The sequence below is a fragment of the Apodemus sylvaticus genome, chromosome 10 (genome assembly GCF_947179515.1).
Source record: "Apodemus sylvaticus chromosome 10, mApoSyl1.1, whole genome shotgun sequence".
In the NCBI taxonomy this organism is placed as follows: domain Eukaryota; kingdom Metazoa; phylum Chordata; class Mammalia; order Rodentia; family Muridae; genus Apodemus; species Apodemus sylvaticus.
The window spans coordinates 66041667-66055008 of NC_067481.1; the positions used below are offsets into that span (position 1 = coordinate 66041667).

The 13342-nt window shown below is 43.5% G+C and overlaps 1 protein-coding gene across 1 annotated transcript; it reads right to left on the reverse strand.

The window, feature by feature from the left end:
- Nucleotides 1-1611: 1611 nt before the first annotated feature.
- LOC127695528 (olfactory receptor 2W3-like) lies at nucleotides 1612-8532 on the reverse strand. The gene is made up of 3 exons (XM_052197749.1): nucleotides 8268-8532; nucleotides 5558-5686; nucleotides 1612-4549 (listed from the first exon to the last, which is right to left on the reverse strand). The coding sequence occupies exon 3, from the start codon at nucleotides 4536-4538 to the stop codon at nucleotides 3555-3557; it is 984 nt and encodes a 327-aa protein (XP_052053709.1). The 5' UTR covers nucleotides 4539-4549; nucleotides 5558-5686; nucleotides 8268-8532; the 3' UTR covers nucleotides 1612-3554.
- Between the last annotated feature and the right edge of the window lie 4810 nt (nucleotides 8533-13342).

The window sequence follows — 13342 nt, forward strand, 5'->3', positions numbered from 1 at the left end:
CCATTTTTAAGTTATAAAAACAATCCATTTGCAGAATCAGTACAGGAGGGCTCTGCCATTCACTCTAGACATGCTCCAGTTTTATTTTGTTCCTCTTTTGTTCCTCTGACCAAAAGCAACTCAGGGACAGAAGGGCTCATTGGCTTATTTTTGCAATCATTGTGGAAGTCAGGGCAGGGAACCGAGTAGGAACCAGATGTAGACTCCAAGAAGGAAACCCATTCCCTGACTCACTCACAGGCTCACACTTAGCTTCTTCCCTATACAGCCCAGATCCATTTGTCCAAGGAATGGTGCTGTCAGCAGTAGGCTGGGCCCTTCTGAACCAATGAAAACCAAGGCAATCCCTCATAGACATGCCACAGGCCAGTCTGACCTAGTCAATCTGTCAGTCTGTGCTCTCTTCTCAGATGACTTCAGGCTGTGTCAAATTGACAATTGAAGTTGAGTCTGACAAGATGTGTTTCTCAAACACATTGTTGTTTTCAAGATTAAACAAAATATTCCCAAGCTGGTGCTTTCCCCTGTCAACTACACAGGAGTAAGTAGCTGCTCACTTTCCGTGTTCTCCTGATTGGATGTTTCATGTTATCTTAGCCAAACCTATTATTTAGAAGACAGAGGGGCTTATGTTTCTTTTGTACACTTCCTTTGCTGAGGTGTAGCCCAAGAAGTTTCCAATTAGAGTAGAGGGTCTGCTGAGAGATGAGCCTGTGTTCCCTGATCTCTGGGGGCACAGCCATTACTAGAGGATCTGTGAAGACAGAGTGTGCCCATACACAGCAAGGGCTCACAATGAGGAGCCTGGCAGAGGCTCATCACAATCAGCTTTGTCCTGGAAGAAAAGTTGCATGGTTTTCCTGGAGGAAAACAAAAAAGGAGTCTCCCCTGCCTTTCGTGCTGGAGTTTTGGCAATAGAATCACAGCTGCCTGCAATGAAGCAAGACCTCATTGCATTGGGGTCTTGGGTATCTTGGATTGGGGGCAGTATATGTCAGGTTTTGTCTTCAGTTCTGAATCTAGTGTGGGAATCAACATAGTTAGGTCAGCCACAAAACAACACTGAGATTTAACAATAGGAGAGCCTGGTAGAGATTTACTACACATGGAGGCTTTCTCAGAAAATGAAAACAAGTCTAATAGTGAAGTATAATGCCCCATGTTGTTATCTTAGTTCAGCTTTTTTTGTTCATGCAGAATCTTATGGCAGACATGGGGTGTAGTGGGTCAAGTCAAAGGTTGGATTGTAAAGACAAAGAACCAATATATTTCCACAAAACGCTTTGGTTTGAATATTGGAAACATAAAACACTGAACTATGTGAAAGTCAGTGCTGCATGGTGGTCATGAAGAGAAAATATGTTCATATGAATAAAACACTTAGCATGTGATTAAGAAATTAAAAAGCAGGGTTGGCAAGGTGGCTCAGTGGGTAAAGGTGGTGCTTGTTTCCAAATCTCTTGACTTGATGTGGATCTTCTGGACCTGTATGGTTAAAGGAGAGAACCAACTCCTACAAAGTTGTGTAAGACTAGGAGAGCCTTAACTTTACTGGAGACCCCCTGAGTAAGCAACATGGAGACGAGAATCTATGTAAAAACAAGAGGAATTTTATTTACTCCAGCATGCTGGGGTCACATGGGGAGAGAACGACCATGCTCAGCAGGCTGTGTGGGCCTTTACACAGTTCTCCGGGCAGCCGCCATTAGATACAATGTGATTGATTTAGCTTCTCCCTTCTGGGAGGGGCAAGTGTTCCATGACCTTTCCAAAGTTTCTGAGCTAACCAACCCTTTCAGTTGTCCTCTGCTGTCCGTACATGCACTGTGAAACATACCAGTCTACACACTTACACACACACACACACACACACACACACACACACACACACACTAAATAAAAGTAATCAGAAAGAAATTTAAAAAGAGGTCAATGAGATACATTTCTAAGAAACTTTGTGTCCTACTTGGCTCCAGGTTACAAGCTGGTGGGAAATTACCTCTGCTGTTACATTAGTTACCTTTGCTGTTACATTAGTTACTGCTTCATTGATGAGACTAAGTCACTTAGCTTTGGTGAAGAAGTAACAGCCTCAGGCTCAGGGGCTCCAATGGTTCTGTCCATCTTGTCAGGAAGGTGGAGCCAGCAGAGCTGCTCCTCACCTCATGGCAGCCTGGGAACAGCAGGGAGATGTGGCTTACTGCTAGTTTCTTCTTTTTGAGTCTTGTTTTTTTTTAATTTATTGATATATTTATTTACATTTCAAATGATTTCCCCTTTTCTGAACCCCTACTCCCTGAAAGTCCCATCAGTCCCCTTCCCTCCCCCTGTTTTCCCACCCAACCCTTCCCACTTCCCTGTTCTGATTTTGTTCAATACTGCTTCACTGAGTCTTTCCAGAACAAGGGGCCACTCCTCCGTTCTTCTTGTACCTCATTTGATGTGTGGATTATGTTTTGGGTATTCCAGTTTTCTAGGTTAATATCCACTTATTAGTGAGTGCATACCATGATTCACCTTTTGAGTCTGGATTACCTCACTTAGTATGACGTTCCCCAGCTCCATCCATTTGCCCAAGAATTTCATGAATTCATTGTTTCTAATGGCTGAATACTACTCCATTGTGTATATATACCACATTTTTTGCATCCACTCTTCTGTTGAGGGATATCTGGGTGCAAAAGATGTGGTGGTATATATACACAATGGAGTACTATTTTTGAGTCTTGTTAACCGTCTGGGTCACGTTCGGGGTGGGTCTTTCCCCTCAGTTAATGCTTTACAAACACCCTCTCTGACCCACTCTGAGGTGTCCCTTGGTCTCCTGGATTCTAAACCAACTCATGCTGACAGAGGAGATGAGTGGGAATACTCTGTGTTGATTCGTGGTTCATCACAGGGTAGAATGTTTGGGAAACATGTAGTGTTCAGTTCATTCACAAAGCAGATGATTTGGGACCTCACACAGGATTATAGAAATCCCAGAGAATGCAACTAAGTGAAGAGCTTTCCACTAGTGTTGATCAGATCCAGTGCTGCCGATGCTACCCAAGGAAGGCCTTACATGGAGTAACATCCAGGCCAGCGATGCCCTACCCCAGATATCAAAATAGGGACATACATGGGGACAAGAGAGCGTAGATGCATACGCCTTAACTGAGAGGCCAGCTACCCACAGCCACTCTTCCCTAATGCTGCTGATGTAAAAAGTACACAGGAACCACCTGTTTCCCCTCCTCACCTTACTTTGAAAGAGAGCACATCTCACCATGTACAGGATGACACTACACCAGCCTAGGGACAAACCGTCAGATCTGCATCTTTCATGGGGAAGTTTGCTTTAACCATAAGGAAGGAATTTAAAACACACACCATCCTCATGACTACCAAATCCCAAAGCCCTTCACAAATCCAGTACCATGCCTGTGTTCTCTGTTGCAAGACAGTCAGAATTTTTCCCAAATCACTGCAGAGTATTTTCTCTGCCCCCCTTTCCTTCTCAATAAAATGCTTGCCTGAGGGTTTGCAAATTCTCTCAGTATTCGTTGCCATCCTCACCAGGACAGCTTCCCTCTGGTGCTTCTGGAACCAGCCCTTACTTGCCCTGCCTCTCGGCTGCCCAGCAGCAGCCTTCTGAGAGCCCCCTTCACCTCCTTGTTCCTGAGCGTGTAGATGAGAGGGTTGAGGAGAGGGGTGACAATGTTGTAGAAGAGGGTGAGGAACTTGCCCTGGTCCTGAGAGGAGCTGTTTCCCGGCTGCATGTACATGTAGATGATATTCCCATAGAAAAGTGAGACCACGGTGAGGTGCGAGCCACAGGTGTTGAATGCCTTCTGCCGTCCCGCAGCAGAGCGGATTTGCAGCACGGCTCTCACGATGCAGCCATAGGAGACCAAGATGAACACCAGGGGCGACAGCACGATGCCTATCGCCAGGACAAAGACAGTGCCTTCCACTGCAGCAGTGTTGACACAGGCCATCCTGATGAGAGCTGGCATCTCGCAGAGGAAGTGGTCCACTCTTCGGTGCCCGCAGCGGGGTAGGCTGAGGGTCACCGGAGACATAGCCAAGGAGTTGGCCACCCCACAGCTCCAGGCCACTGAGACCAGGCCCACACAGAGCCTGGGGCTCATGATGACCATGTAGTGCAGGGGCTTGCAGACCGCCACAAAGCGGTCATAGGCCATGACAGCCAGTAACAGGCACTCCACACCCCCCAAGCCCAGGAACAGGACCAGCTGCAGAGCACAGCCCACATAGCTGATGGTCTTGTCCGGCCCACTGAGGTTATAGAGCAGCTGTGGGATGGAGCTACTGGTGAAGCTGAGGTCCAGGAAGGACAGGTGTGTGAGGAAGAAGTACATGGGAGTGTGCAGGTGCGGGTCCAGCCTGGACACCAGGATGATGGTGCTGTTGCCCAGCAGGGTGAGGAGGTAGGCGGGCAGGATGATGGCGAAGAGGACCCTCTCCAGCTGGGGCCGGTCAGAGAAGCCTATAAGGATGAAATGGCTGAAGGTGCTGTCGTTGGCTGTGCCCATCTCTACTGCACCTGAGGAAGATATCGATACTGACAGTGATTGGAGAGGACAGAGCTTATAAAAGTGTTCGCTTATCAAAAGTTTATGAAAAGCTTATCAATAGTTATCTACAAGATGCAGATAACAATCAAACTTGAGTTATGTATGTGGCAGGCCAGTTGCCATGGGTAGAAAGGGGACAGGGTTAGTTTTGAACCCAGCAATTGCTACATAGCATTTCTGCTTGACTCCCTCTAGACTTGCCTCTAATTCCATGAAGTGAGAGATGAATTGAACTGTGTCCCAGGTTTTAATTCTCTCCAGACCCACAATCCCAAGCTCCTGTCCAAAGACAAAGAGCACAAGCTACAGCCCTGCATAATCATCCCAGAGCAGATGCCTGGCACAGCTGACAGGAAGTGTGGACATCACCCAGGGGAACCCACGAGGGATGACTCACACCCAGACGTATTTGAAAATAAATTTGCTGGGTTTTTCTTTAGAGATTTTTGAAAAATTGGTAATTAAGTACAGACTGGTGTTACCTAGAAATATCTTTAAATATTTTTACAAATGTATAAACTGTATTTATACATTATGAATTTTATAATCTACCACAAAATATAAAGGCATCTACTATAAAATATTAAAGTTTATCCAAATTGACAAGAACAAAATCCACCTAGAGCATTGTCCCCAGCAGAGAGGAACTTAAATGTGGAGGTGAAGCACTATACCACATCAGGATCAAACGGACTGTGGTTTGCTTGGGATGCATGGGACTCATTCTGTACTTTTGACTGTTATTTTTAGTGAATTTTGAATGTCTGGATAGAAGAGTGGCATAGGAGACAATAGGTTATCAGTGAAACCAGGTGCTCATAAGACCTGTTCCTGGGCCTCCTGCCTAGGCAGCTGGTGCTTGTGTTTTTTCCAAAGTACATAGGAAATACTGCTTTAAAATAAATTGAATTACAATTAAAGTTTTTTAATTGCATTTGTGTGTGTGTGTGTGTGTGTGTGTGTGTGTGTTAGCTCACCTTTGCAGGTACAAGGACAACTTTTAGGAATCAGTTTTCTCCCTCCATCATGTGAGCTTGGGGGATCAGATTCAGGTCACCAGGCTTGGAAGCAAGTCCCTTGATCCACTGAGACTTCCTTCTTGCTAGCTAGAAGAAGAAATGGAGAAGACCCGGGGTCCAGGTGTGAATCCTGCTGGGAGAAGATTGGTTGACCCGCCTCACAGCTAAATGGCAGATGCATTGTCCCTTGCTTATGTAGCACGTTACAGGAAAGGCAGAGCAAAGGAAGGTTCTTGCTCTCCCAGTCTTGGTCAGAGTGTAAATAACCCAATTCTCTACCAATGTCCATCCCTTAATCTCCTTGGCAGACAGGAAAGCTGAGGCGGCCTGCGTGCCCCGCACCAGTGCTGCAGGGGTCATAGAGAGGCAGGAGACATTAACCCACACTTGCGTGCTTGATGAGAGCTTAAGTTGTCATCATAGGTCTTAAGAGATCCCTACTTCTCTGTACACACACCGCAAGGTTGTACATGTTGTTTTCATAAAAGAAACCTGTTTCTTTTACAGGATTGAAAATTGAGTATTTTCTCTTTGCTCTTATCCGTCTCATGTGTAGGAATCTGTCCTGAATTTTTTGACCCCCAGTCAGAGGATACATACCCTCCAGACCATCTTCATGGCATCAATTGACAGATGGTTCGCAGAAAGAGTATGTAGTTAATAACTCCTAGTTAATAACATTGTTATTTAATAGACAATGGCATTATAAATGGGAAAGAAGCAACTGCCAAATTCAAATGAGCACAGGCATGTGACATCACTTGAGATTTTGACCACCCAGATATAGTACGTTCAAATACATAGAAAACAAACTATGGGGCTGGGGTTCATGTTTACCTAGAATTCAAGAAGTCTAAGTTTCATCCTAGGCACTGTCCAGTATCATGTAAATGAAATGCATATCACTGTCATCCCAGTAGTCAGGAAACAGAAGTAGGAAGAATAGGAGTTCAGGGACATCTTTGGCTACACAGCAAGCTCAGAGCTATCCTGAGCTATACAACAAAGCAAAATGTATTGTGAGAATACACACAATAACTAAATAACTAAATAATAAGCAATATCTCTCTGTCTCTGTCTATCTGTCTGGATTTCTCTCTGTCTCTCTGTCTCTCTATATATTTCTCTCTCCCTCTGTTCCTCCCTCTCTTTCTCCCTCTTTCTCTCTGAGACAGAGTCTCACTTTGTAGCCCTGCTTGGCCTATAATTCACTAGGAAGACCAGGCTGGCCTCTACCTCACAAGCACCAGAATTAAAGGTATGTACTACCATGCCTGGAAATAAATCATTTTTCCAAAATAATTCAATAGCATATTTCTGAGTATTACATATCATTTGCAGATTTCTCTTAAATATATAACTCATGGTTATTGGTGATCATAAATCAATATCTTCATGTTTTAAATTGTTGTCCCTCAGTCATCAATAAGAATTGATAAGAATATTTCTCATGTTTAAAAATTGCTTCTTTGTAAACCTTTTGTTTACCTACAAGTCATTTTCTTTCATTTCTTATCCTGTCATAGGTTTTTTTATACAAGTTTTGTAAAAAGATATAAAAGTGGATCTCTCTTATTTCATACTTCACTTGGCAAGTGTGCTCTTTCTGATATTTGTTCTAGTTTAAGAAAAGTACATATATAAGCATCTGTCTGTCTGTCTCTAAGTCTGTGTGTGTGTCTGACTATCTTTCTCTGTCTCTGTCTCTGTCTTTCTCCGACTGTCTCTATGCAGATGCCTGCAGAGGCCAGAAAGGGACACAGGATCTGCTGGAGCTGGAACTATAGGTGGTTGTGAGCCTCCAGAAACGGGTGCTGGGAACCCAACACAGGTCCTTTGCAGGAGCTGTATGTGCTCTTAGCCCCGAGCTAGCCCTCCAGCCCAGGAGTTATACAATGCTAGTCTATTCTTTTATCTTGTCATTAGTTTCTCAGAGATCAGGACCCCAACTCTCTGCATTTTCCTAAACAACAGAGTGAGAGTGGAGATGAGGGAGGAAGACAAAAGAGGTTGAACACATGGTGGCTGAAATGGCTTCCAGTTACTATAGCAACAAGCTGATGCTTCCAAAGGGATACTGGGAACTGAGAAACACATCCTAGCACAAAGAAGGGCTTTGGTCTGGTTTTTAGGACAGCCTGAGTTCAGAGGTCCTTCCCAACAACCATTCTTCTGACTGACACAGTCAAGAACGACCTTCACTTGGGAAGATTTGGTGACTTTTTATGTACATGCTTAAGAGGAATGTTAACACTAATGGCCTCCGTGCCATCAGATGTTAAGAGGCTGCTTCACTGATGCTCTTTAAAAAAAAAAAAAAGAAAAAAAAATCAGCTGGTTCTCACATCCCTGGGTTTGTGTCTCTGTGAGGCATTCTAGTAATGAGGTCATTACTAAAGTGCCTAGATTTTGCATAATGCACTATTTCAAATTTGATTCTACTAAGCTGTTGATTTCTCTAATATGAGTTTTCTTTTCTCTCTCCTTAAAACAAAAACAATATTAAAGCCCAAACAAGCATAAGACCTGAAATTGAGACAGGTCACCATTCGAGCCAGCAGCTCCACAAGGATTTCCCACTAGCTCTAGCCTTTCTGAGAAACCGGTATTAAACAGGCACAGGGCACCTTTGCTGTCTGAAAGGCTCCAGGAAGGGCACACCCCTTACTCTTTCTGAATCAGACTCTGGAGGGACATCCTTTCCCTGGCTGTGCTTAGCCTCAGGTCCAGGATTTCTGCTCTCTGAATAGGTACTTCTTGTCCAGAGCAGCGTGACTGGTGTCCTATTGATAGACCTTGATAGAGAGAAAAAGAGAATTTAAAAAGCCGTTCATGGCTGGGTGGTGGTGGCGCACGCCTGTAATCCCATCACTCTGGGAGGCAGAGGCAGGAGGATTTCTGAGTTCGAGGCCAGCCTGGTCTACAGAGTGAGTTCCAGGACAGCCAGGGCTACACAGAGAAACCCTGTCTCCAAAAAAACCAAATCTAAAAAAAAAAAAAAAAAAAAAGCCATTCACGGCCAGTTCTTCCCAAACTAATTGGAGGCATATGCCTGTCTGAGCCAGCCTCTTGGTCAAAATGTTCTGAGCCATGGCTAACGAGATCCTTTCTGACACAGACATGGTTGCCTCAGACATCTGGACACCTCCCTGAGACATGTGAACACTAACACAGTGAATTCCTCTGAGACCAATAGCATTATCAGTCAGTAAGCCACTCTACAAATGGCTTACTTAGTTGTTGATAACACACTTTCGTGTAGACACCAGGAGCTTCTGCTTGTCTGGACAAAGCTGAGACCTCCAAAGACAAGGAACAAAATCTTATTTCACCCTCAGGAAGACACAAGCCAAAAGTTGAAAGAAAACAACACTCCTCATAGGACATGATAAGAGGATGCAGGCAGTTGTCCCTTCAGTAAGAAACGCCCTTCCAGACCCTAGAGCCCTCTCCCAGAACAGCTGCTTACAGACCCTCCCTGCTTGGCCTGCCTACTCAGAAAGAGTAGGGTGTTTTCCCCTCTATTTCCTCTTTCCAGGTACATGCCAAAATCTATTCTTGCTCTTTATCAAAGCCTTCAACTCCAATGCAAGCAGCTGCTGAGAATCACTGCTGAGCCCATTGTTTTGATAACCTCTAATGCAAAAATCTTGTTTGCCTTTCTCTACCTCCCTCCCTCCCTCCCTTCTTCCCCCCTTCCTTCTGATCCTGTCTCTTCCCAGAAAATTCTAGGATCTCCAGTGTTCCTGCCCTTTGGTGTCTTAAACTCTAATAAAATAAGATTGCCCTTCAGTTTTTCTTCTGGGTCCATGTTTAAATTCCTTTATCTATAAGGAATCTTAAATTCCTTGATCTACAAAAAGGACATTATGTGTGTCAGTGACATTAAACTAAATTAGATACCTTTCCATGCACCAAGCAGAGTTTCCTATGCTGGGGTAGCCTGAGCCAATCACATCCTGGACACAGAGCAGGCAGTTACTCATGGGTTATCTCATCCTCACAGCAGGGTGGTATTCTTGTCTTGGAGAAATATTCCTCTTTCACTTCCTCGTTCCAGAGGGAAACATGGATAGGGCCAGGCACTAAATTGGAGCCGAGTTCTCCCTACATGGGTTGAGGTCACAGGTAGAGAGACCAGGAGGAGACTGAAGAAGATCGCTCACAGATGGTGTTGGAATCAGCAATGCTGTTCACCTGCACAGAGGGGTCCTTTCTCTGTGAAGCATCTCTACAGTGTGTGTTTGGAAGCATGAGCAGACAGTGTGTCACACTGAAGTCACTTGTGGATGCTGATGGGTCAGGCAGTGGGGATCCCCTGTCTTCATGTGTACTGCTTCATCTTGGAAATGTCTGCACTTGATTGGAGTCAAAGTGGTGAGTTTTTGCCAGATCCTAGGGGTCTGACAGTATTCAGAAGGAAGTATTTCAGTTTACTTCAACATTACAATTTTTTAAACAAATTTATTTTATCATTTAAAAGACTAAAGATCTTACCCTCCTACCCCAAGTTTGACTGCAATACCAAGGTTCAGGTACTGAATTACACTTTCAGAGCAGGGAACATGGGTCATCCAGCAAGGAGCCAATATACATTTTCTTTCTTTCTTTCTTTCTTTCTTTCTTTCTTTCTTTTTCTAATATTGTGAAAAGTTTATTTGCATTAATTAACTCCTTTTCTTCCACCATCATAAGAGATACACTTGTTCTTTGTGATCAGAGAAAAAAATATTTTGGAATGGACAATCAGATTCTACTACTCATTAAAGAAAAATTGAAGTCTTAAAACAATCCAGTGCAACAATTTTCAATAGTATAATTCAGTGCAACAATTTTCAGTAGTCCTATCTCCAGTGTTACCCAGCAAAATATTCACATGTTTAAGAAATTCTAAATCCCAAGTTGCAAATTTATCATTTTTCGTCCTATATGTTCAAGCCAATGAACCTAAAGCAACAGTGGCCACTGCCTTTCAGATCCTTGGATATCATGATTGACAACAGAACTAAGTAGCTAAGTCATTTTATTTCTGTTGTGGAGTTGGAAAATCTAAATAAAATTCACACCTCAGATCTCATTTTCTCTCTTTTTTTCTTTTAATCTCACAAAAATCAGTTTTTCTTTTCCCCACAAACTCTATAGTTTCAAAATTCAGACACAACAAAACTCATATTTTCTGTGTTCGTTCAGCACTTTTATACCTAATCCTGTAAAAAATGGTGCACCACTAATAGTTAAGCAACATAATGTGTGTCCTGTGCTGCTACTGTCCTGACTCAGTATCTAGGAGTTACCTCCTCACTCACCAGGAGCTGAGGCAAGGTACATGAGCACTCTACTGCTGAGCTAAGCCTACAACTTGTCTTTGTTGAACAAACCAGCTGAGAAGTACAAATCTCAGAGCAGCTCCCACATTCAGGACCTACTCACCATTGTACCTGGGTGTGGCCAGTGCACTATATGTCTCTGTGCAGAAGATGTGGTCCTGCAGAGGTCAGGACAAGCAGTGGCTTCCCAATTAGATGCACATAGATGCTGCAGTTGGAGTCTCTGTGGAGAAAATCAAGGTGCCTATCCCTGCCTTGGCATCACCCTCTGTCTGAAGGTCCCAGTGTTTGCAGAGCAGAAAGTTGCAGTTGCAAAGATGATGCTCTCCAGAGGAGCCAGTAGTTCTGTAGGGGGTCTCAGTTCATCAGTATCCACTGGGGAGGCAGGGCCAGCATCCCCTCAGTATCCCCCATGCCCTGGGCAATCTTCTGAACCCACCAGAATCATTAGCACATTCATTTTGTTGTTCTCTTGTGCCATCTCAGTGTTCCAATCCCTACAGATCCAATCAGGAAATGGGAGCCATGAGAATTTGTCCCTTGATAGAAAAATAATTTAATATGGCATGCAAGCAAAATATGGGCACTAAATCTCTTGTTCAAAAGACAGGAATACAGCTGGCAGGAGGTGGTGCACGCCTTTAATCCCAGCACTTGGGAGGCAGAGGCAGGCGGATTTCTGAGTTCGAGGCCAGCCTGGTCTACAGAGTGAGTTCTAGGACAGCCAGGGCAACACAGAGAAACCCTGTCTCGAAACCCTCACCCACCAAAAAAGACAGGAATACACTGGGACAGTTTTGCTTTTTTCTCTTGTTCACAAGAATTTCTATGTGGTTTTAAAATAAAGATGAAATCATTTGAAGAACAACTAGACCAATTCGACCCAGAAAAGGATCACACACCTTTTAAAACCCAAGATCCACTGGAAATCAGTCTTTTTTAAAATCTTTAATCAATAATTTTATGTCAAGAAAGAGTCTGGTTGTCTAGACATTAGAAAAAGGTCATAAGTAAATTGTTTAATTAGAAGATATAGTTAATGAGTTGGCAGGTGATCTCCTATTTCTTTACTTTTACTACTGAATTTGGGGAAATGTTGGCATATAAGGATTTATATTTTAGCTTCATAAACTGAACATTATCTTGAGCTCCCTGATTTCTTTCTAAATACACATACATTTATTGTTTCTCTGTGGTTTTGTGAATAGACTCTAGGACCTCATATAGCCAGGCAAGTGTTGGCCACTTAATGACTCTGCACACATGTGTCCTTGTTTTAATATTATGTGAGGGGAAAAATAAATAGAAAAATTAATAGTCCTTCAAGTCAGCAAGTTGGTGCTAGAGACCAACAGATGGAATTAGAGCAATTGGCTAAGAAATGCATCAACGTATAGGCCCTTTTGGCTAAGCATAGCTACAGCTACAGAGAATATTCTCTGCTAGCATCTGTGTACCTAGGTGAGTATTTGCACACATGTGGGTTGTCTAAACCCTTTCCTCCTTAATGTTCAGTAGAATAGAGTGACAGAGACCATAGTCACAAACCGAGGGGCTTATGTGGTAAAGAGGTCAACTTTATCAAATTCTACTGACTCAAGTTTCTCTGCTCTGTGGGGTGCTGTGAGTAGGAGTCACCACTCTGAGTGAGGGTAGTGGGTAGGGCCAGTACCACGAGCCCTCTTCCCCTAGATTTCTTGATTCTGGGGCTTTCCAGAGTTTACTGAGAAAGCTGGTCTATTTAGATAACTCATGTATTAAACTTGTGACTTGATTCAGGAGAATCGGGCTGGAGGAGAGGAAAATATTTATGAAATTAGTTCTGTAAAGAACTCATCTAGTCTGCTTTAAATACAGCACAACTTGCGATTTACAGCTTTTAGGATAAAGGAATCTAATGTTGGGGGTGTAGTGAGAATTTTGGTTTCTTTGAAAAACACAGAAATATTATGGGGATATGGGGCTGTTTTACAGCAGGTGACTATGATTTGCCTCATGCTCTAGCAGGGCATGGTTTTGCCAGCTACAAATAGTTTCTATGACTGAGCAACATTTGGAATTCTGGGATGTTTTCAGAATGCATATACATGCTAGGGCCTCAATAGAAGGGGCTGGTTGGCCAGTTGGTGGTGGTTGCTGTCTGTTGCAGTTTGTTAAGTAGTCATACAGAAAGAGATGAAAAGAAATTAGATAACATGACAGTGAAGCTCAAACTTGCCCCAGGGAACTCCACCTCCCTAATCCACAGGAAGTAGTCTAATGATATCATCACCCCTTTCCCCTCTAACCCTTTTTCCTCTTTCATAGTGTTACAGGACTGAAAGGGAGGAAGGAGAGGTGTGGAGAAGGGTGAAAGAAAAAAAAAAAAGAACCCACAATGTAGCCCAAGTCTGGCTACATAGAGGTTGACTTTATA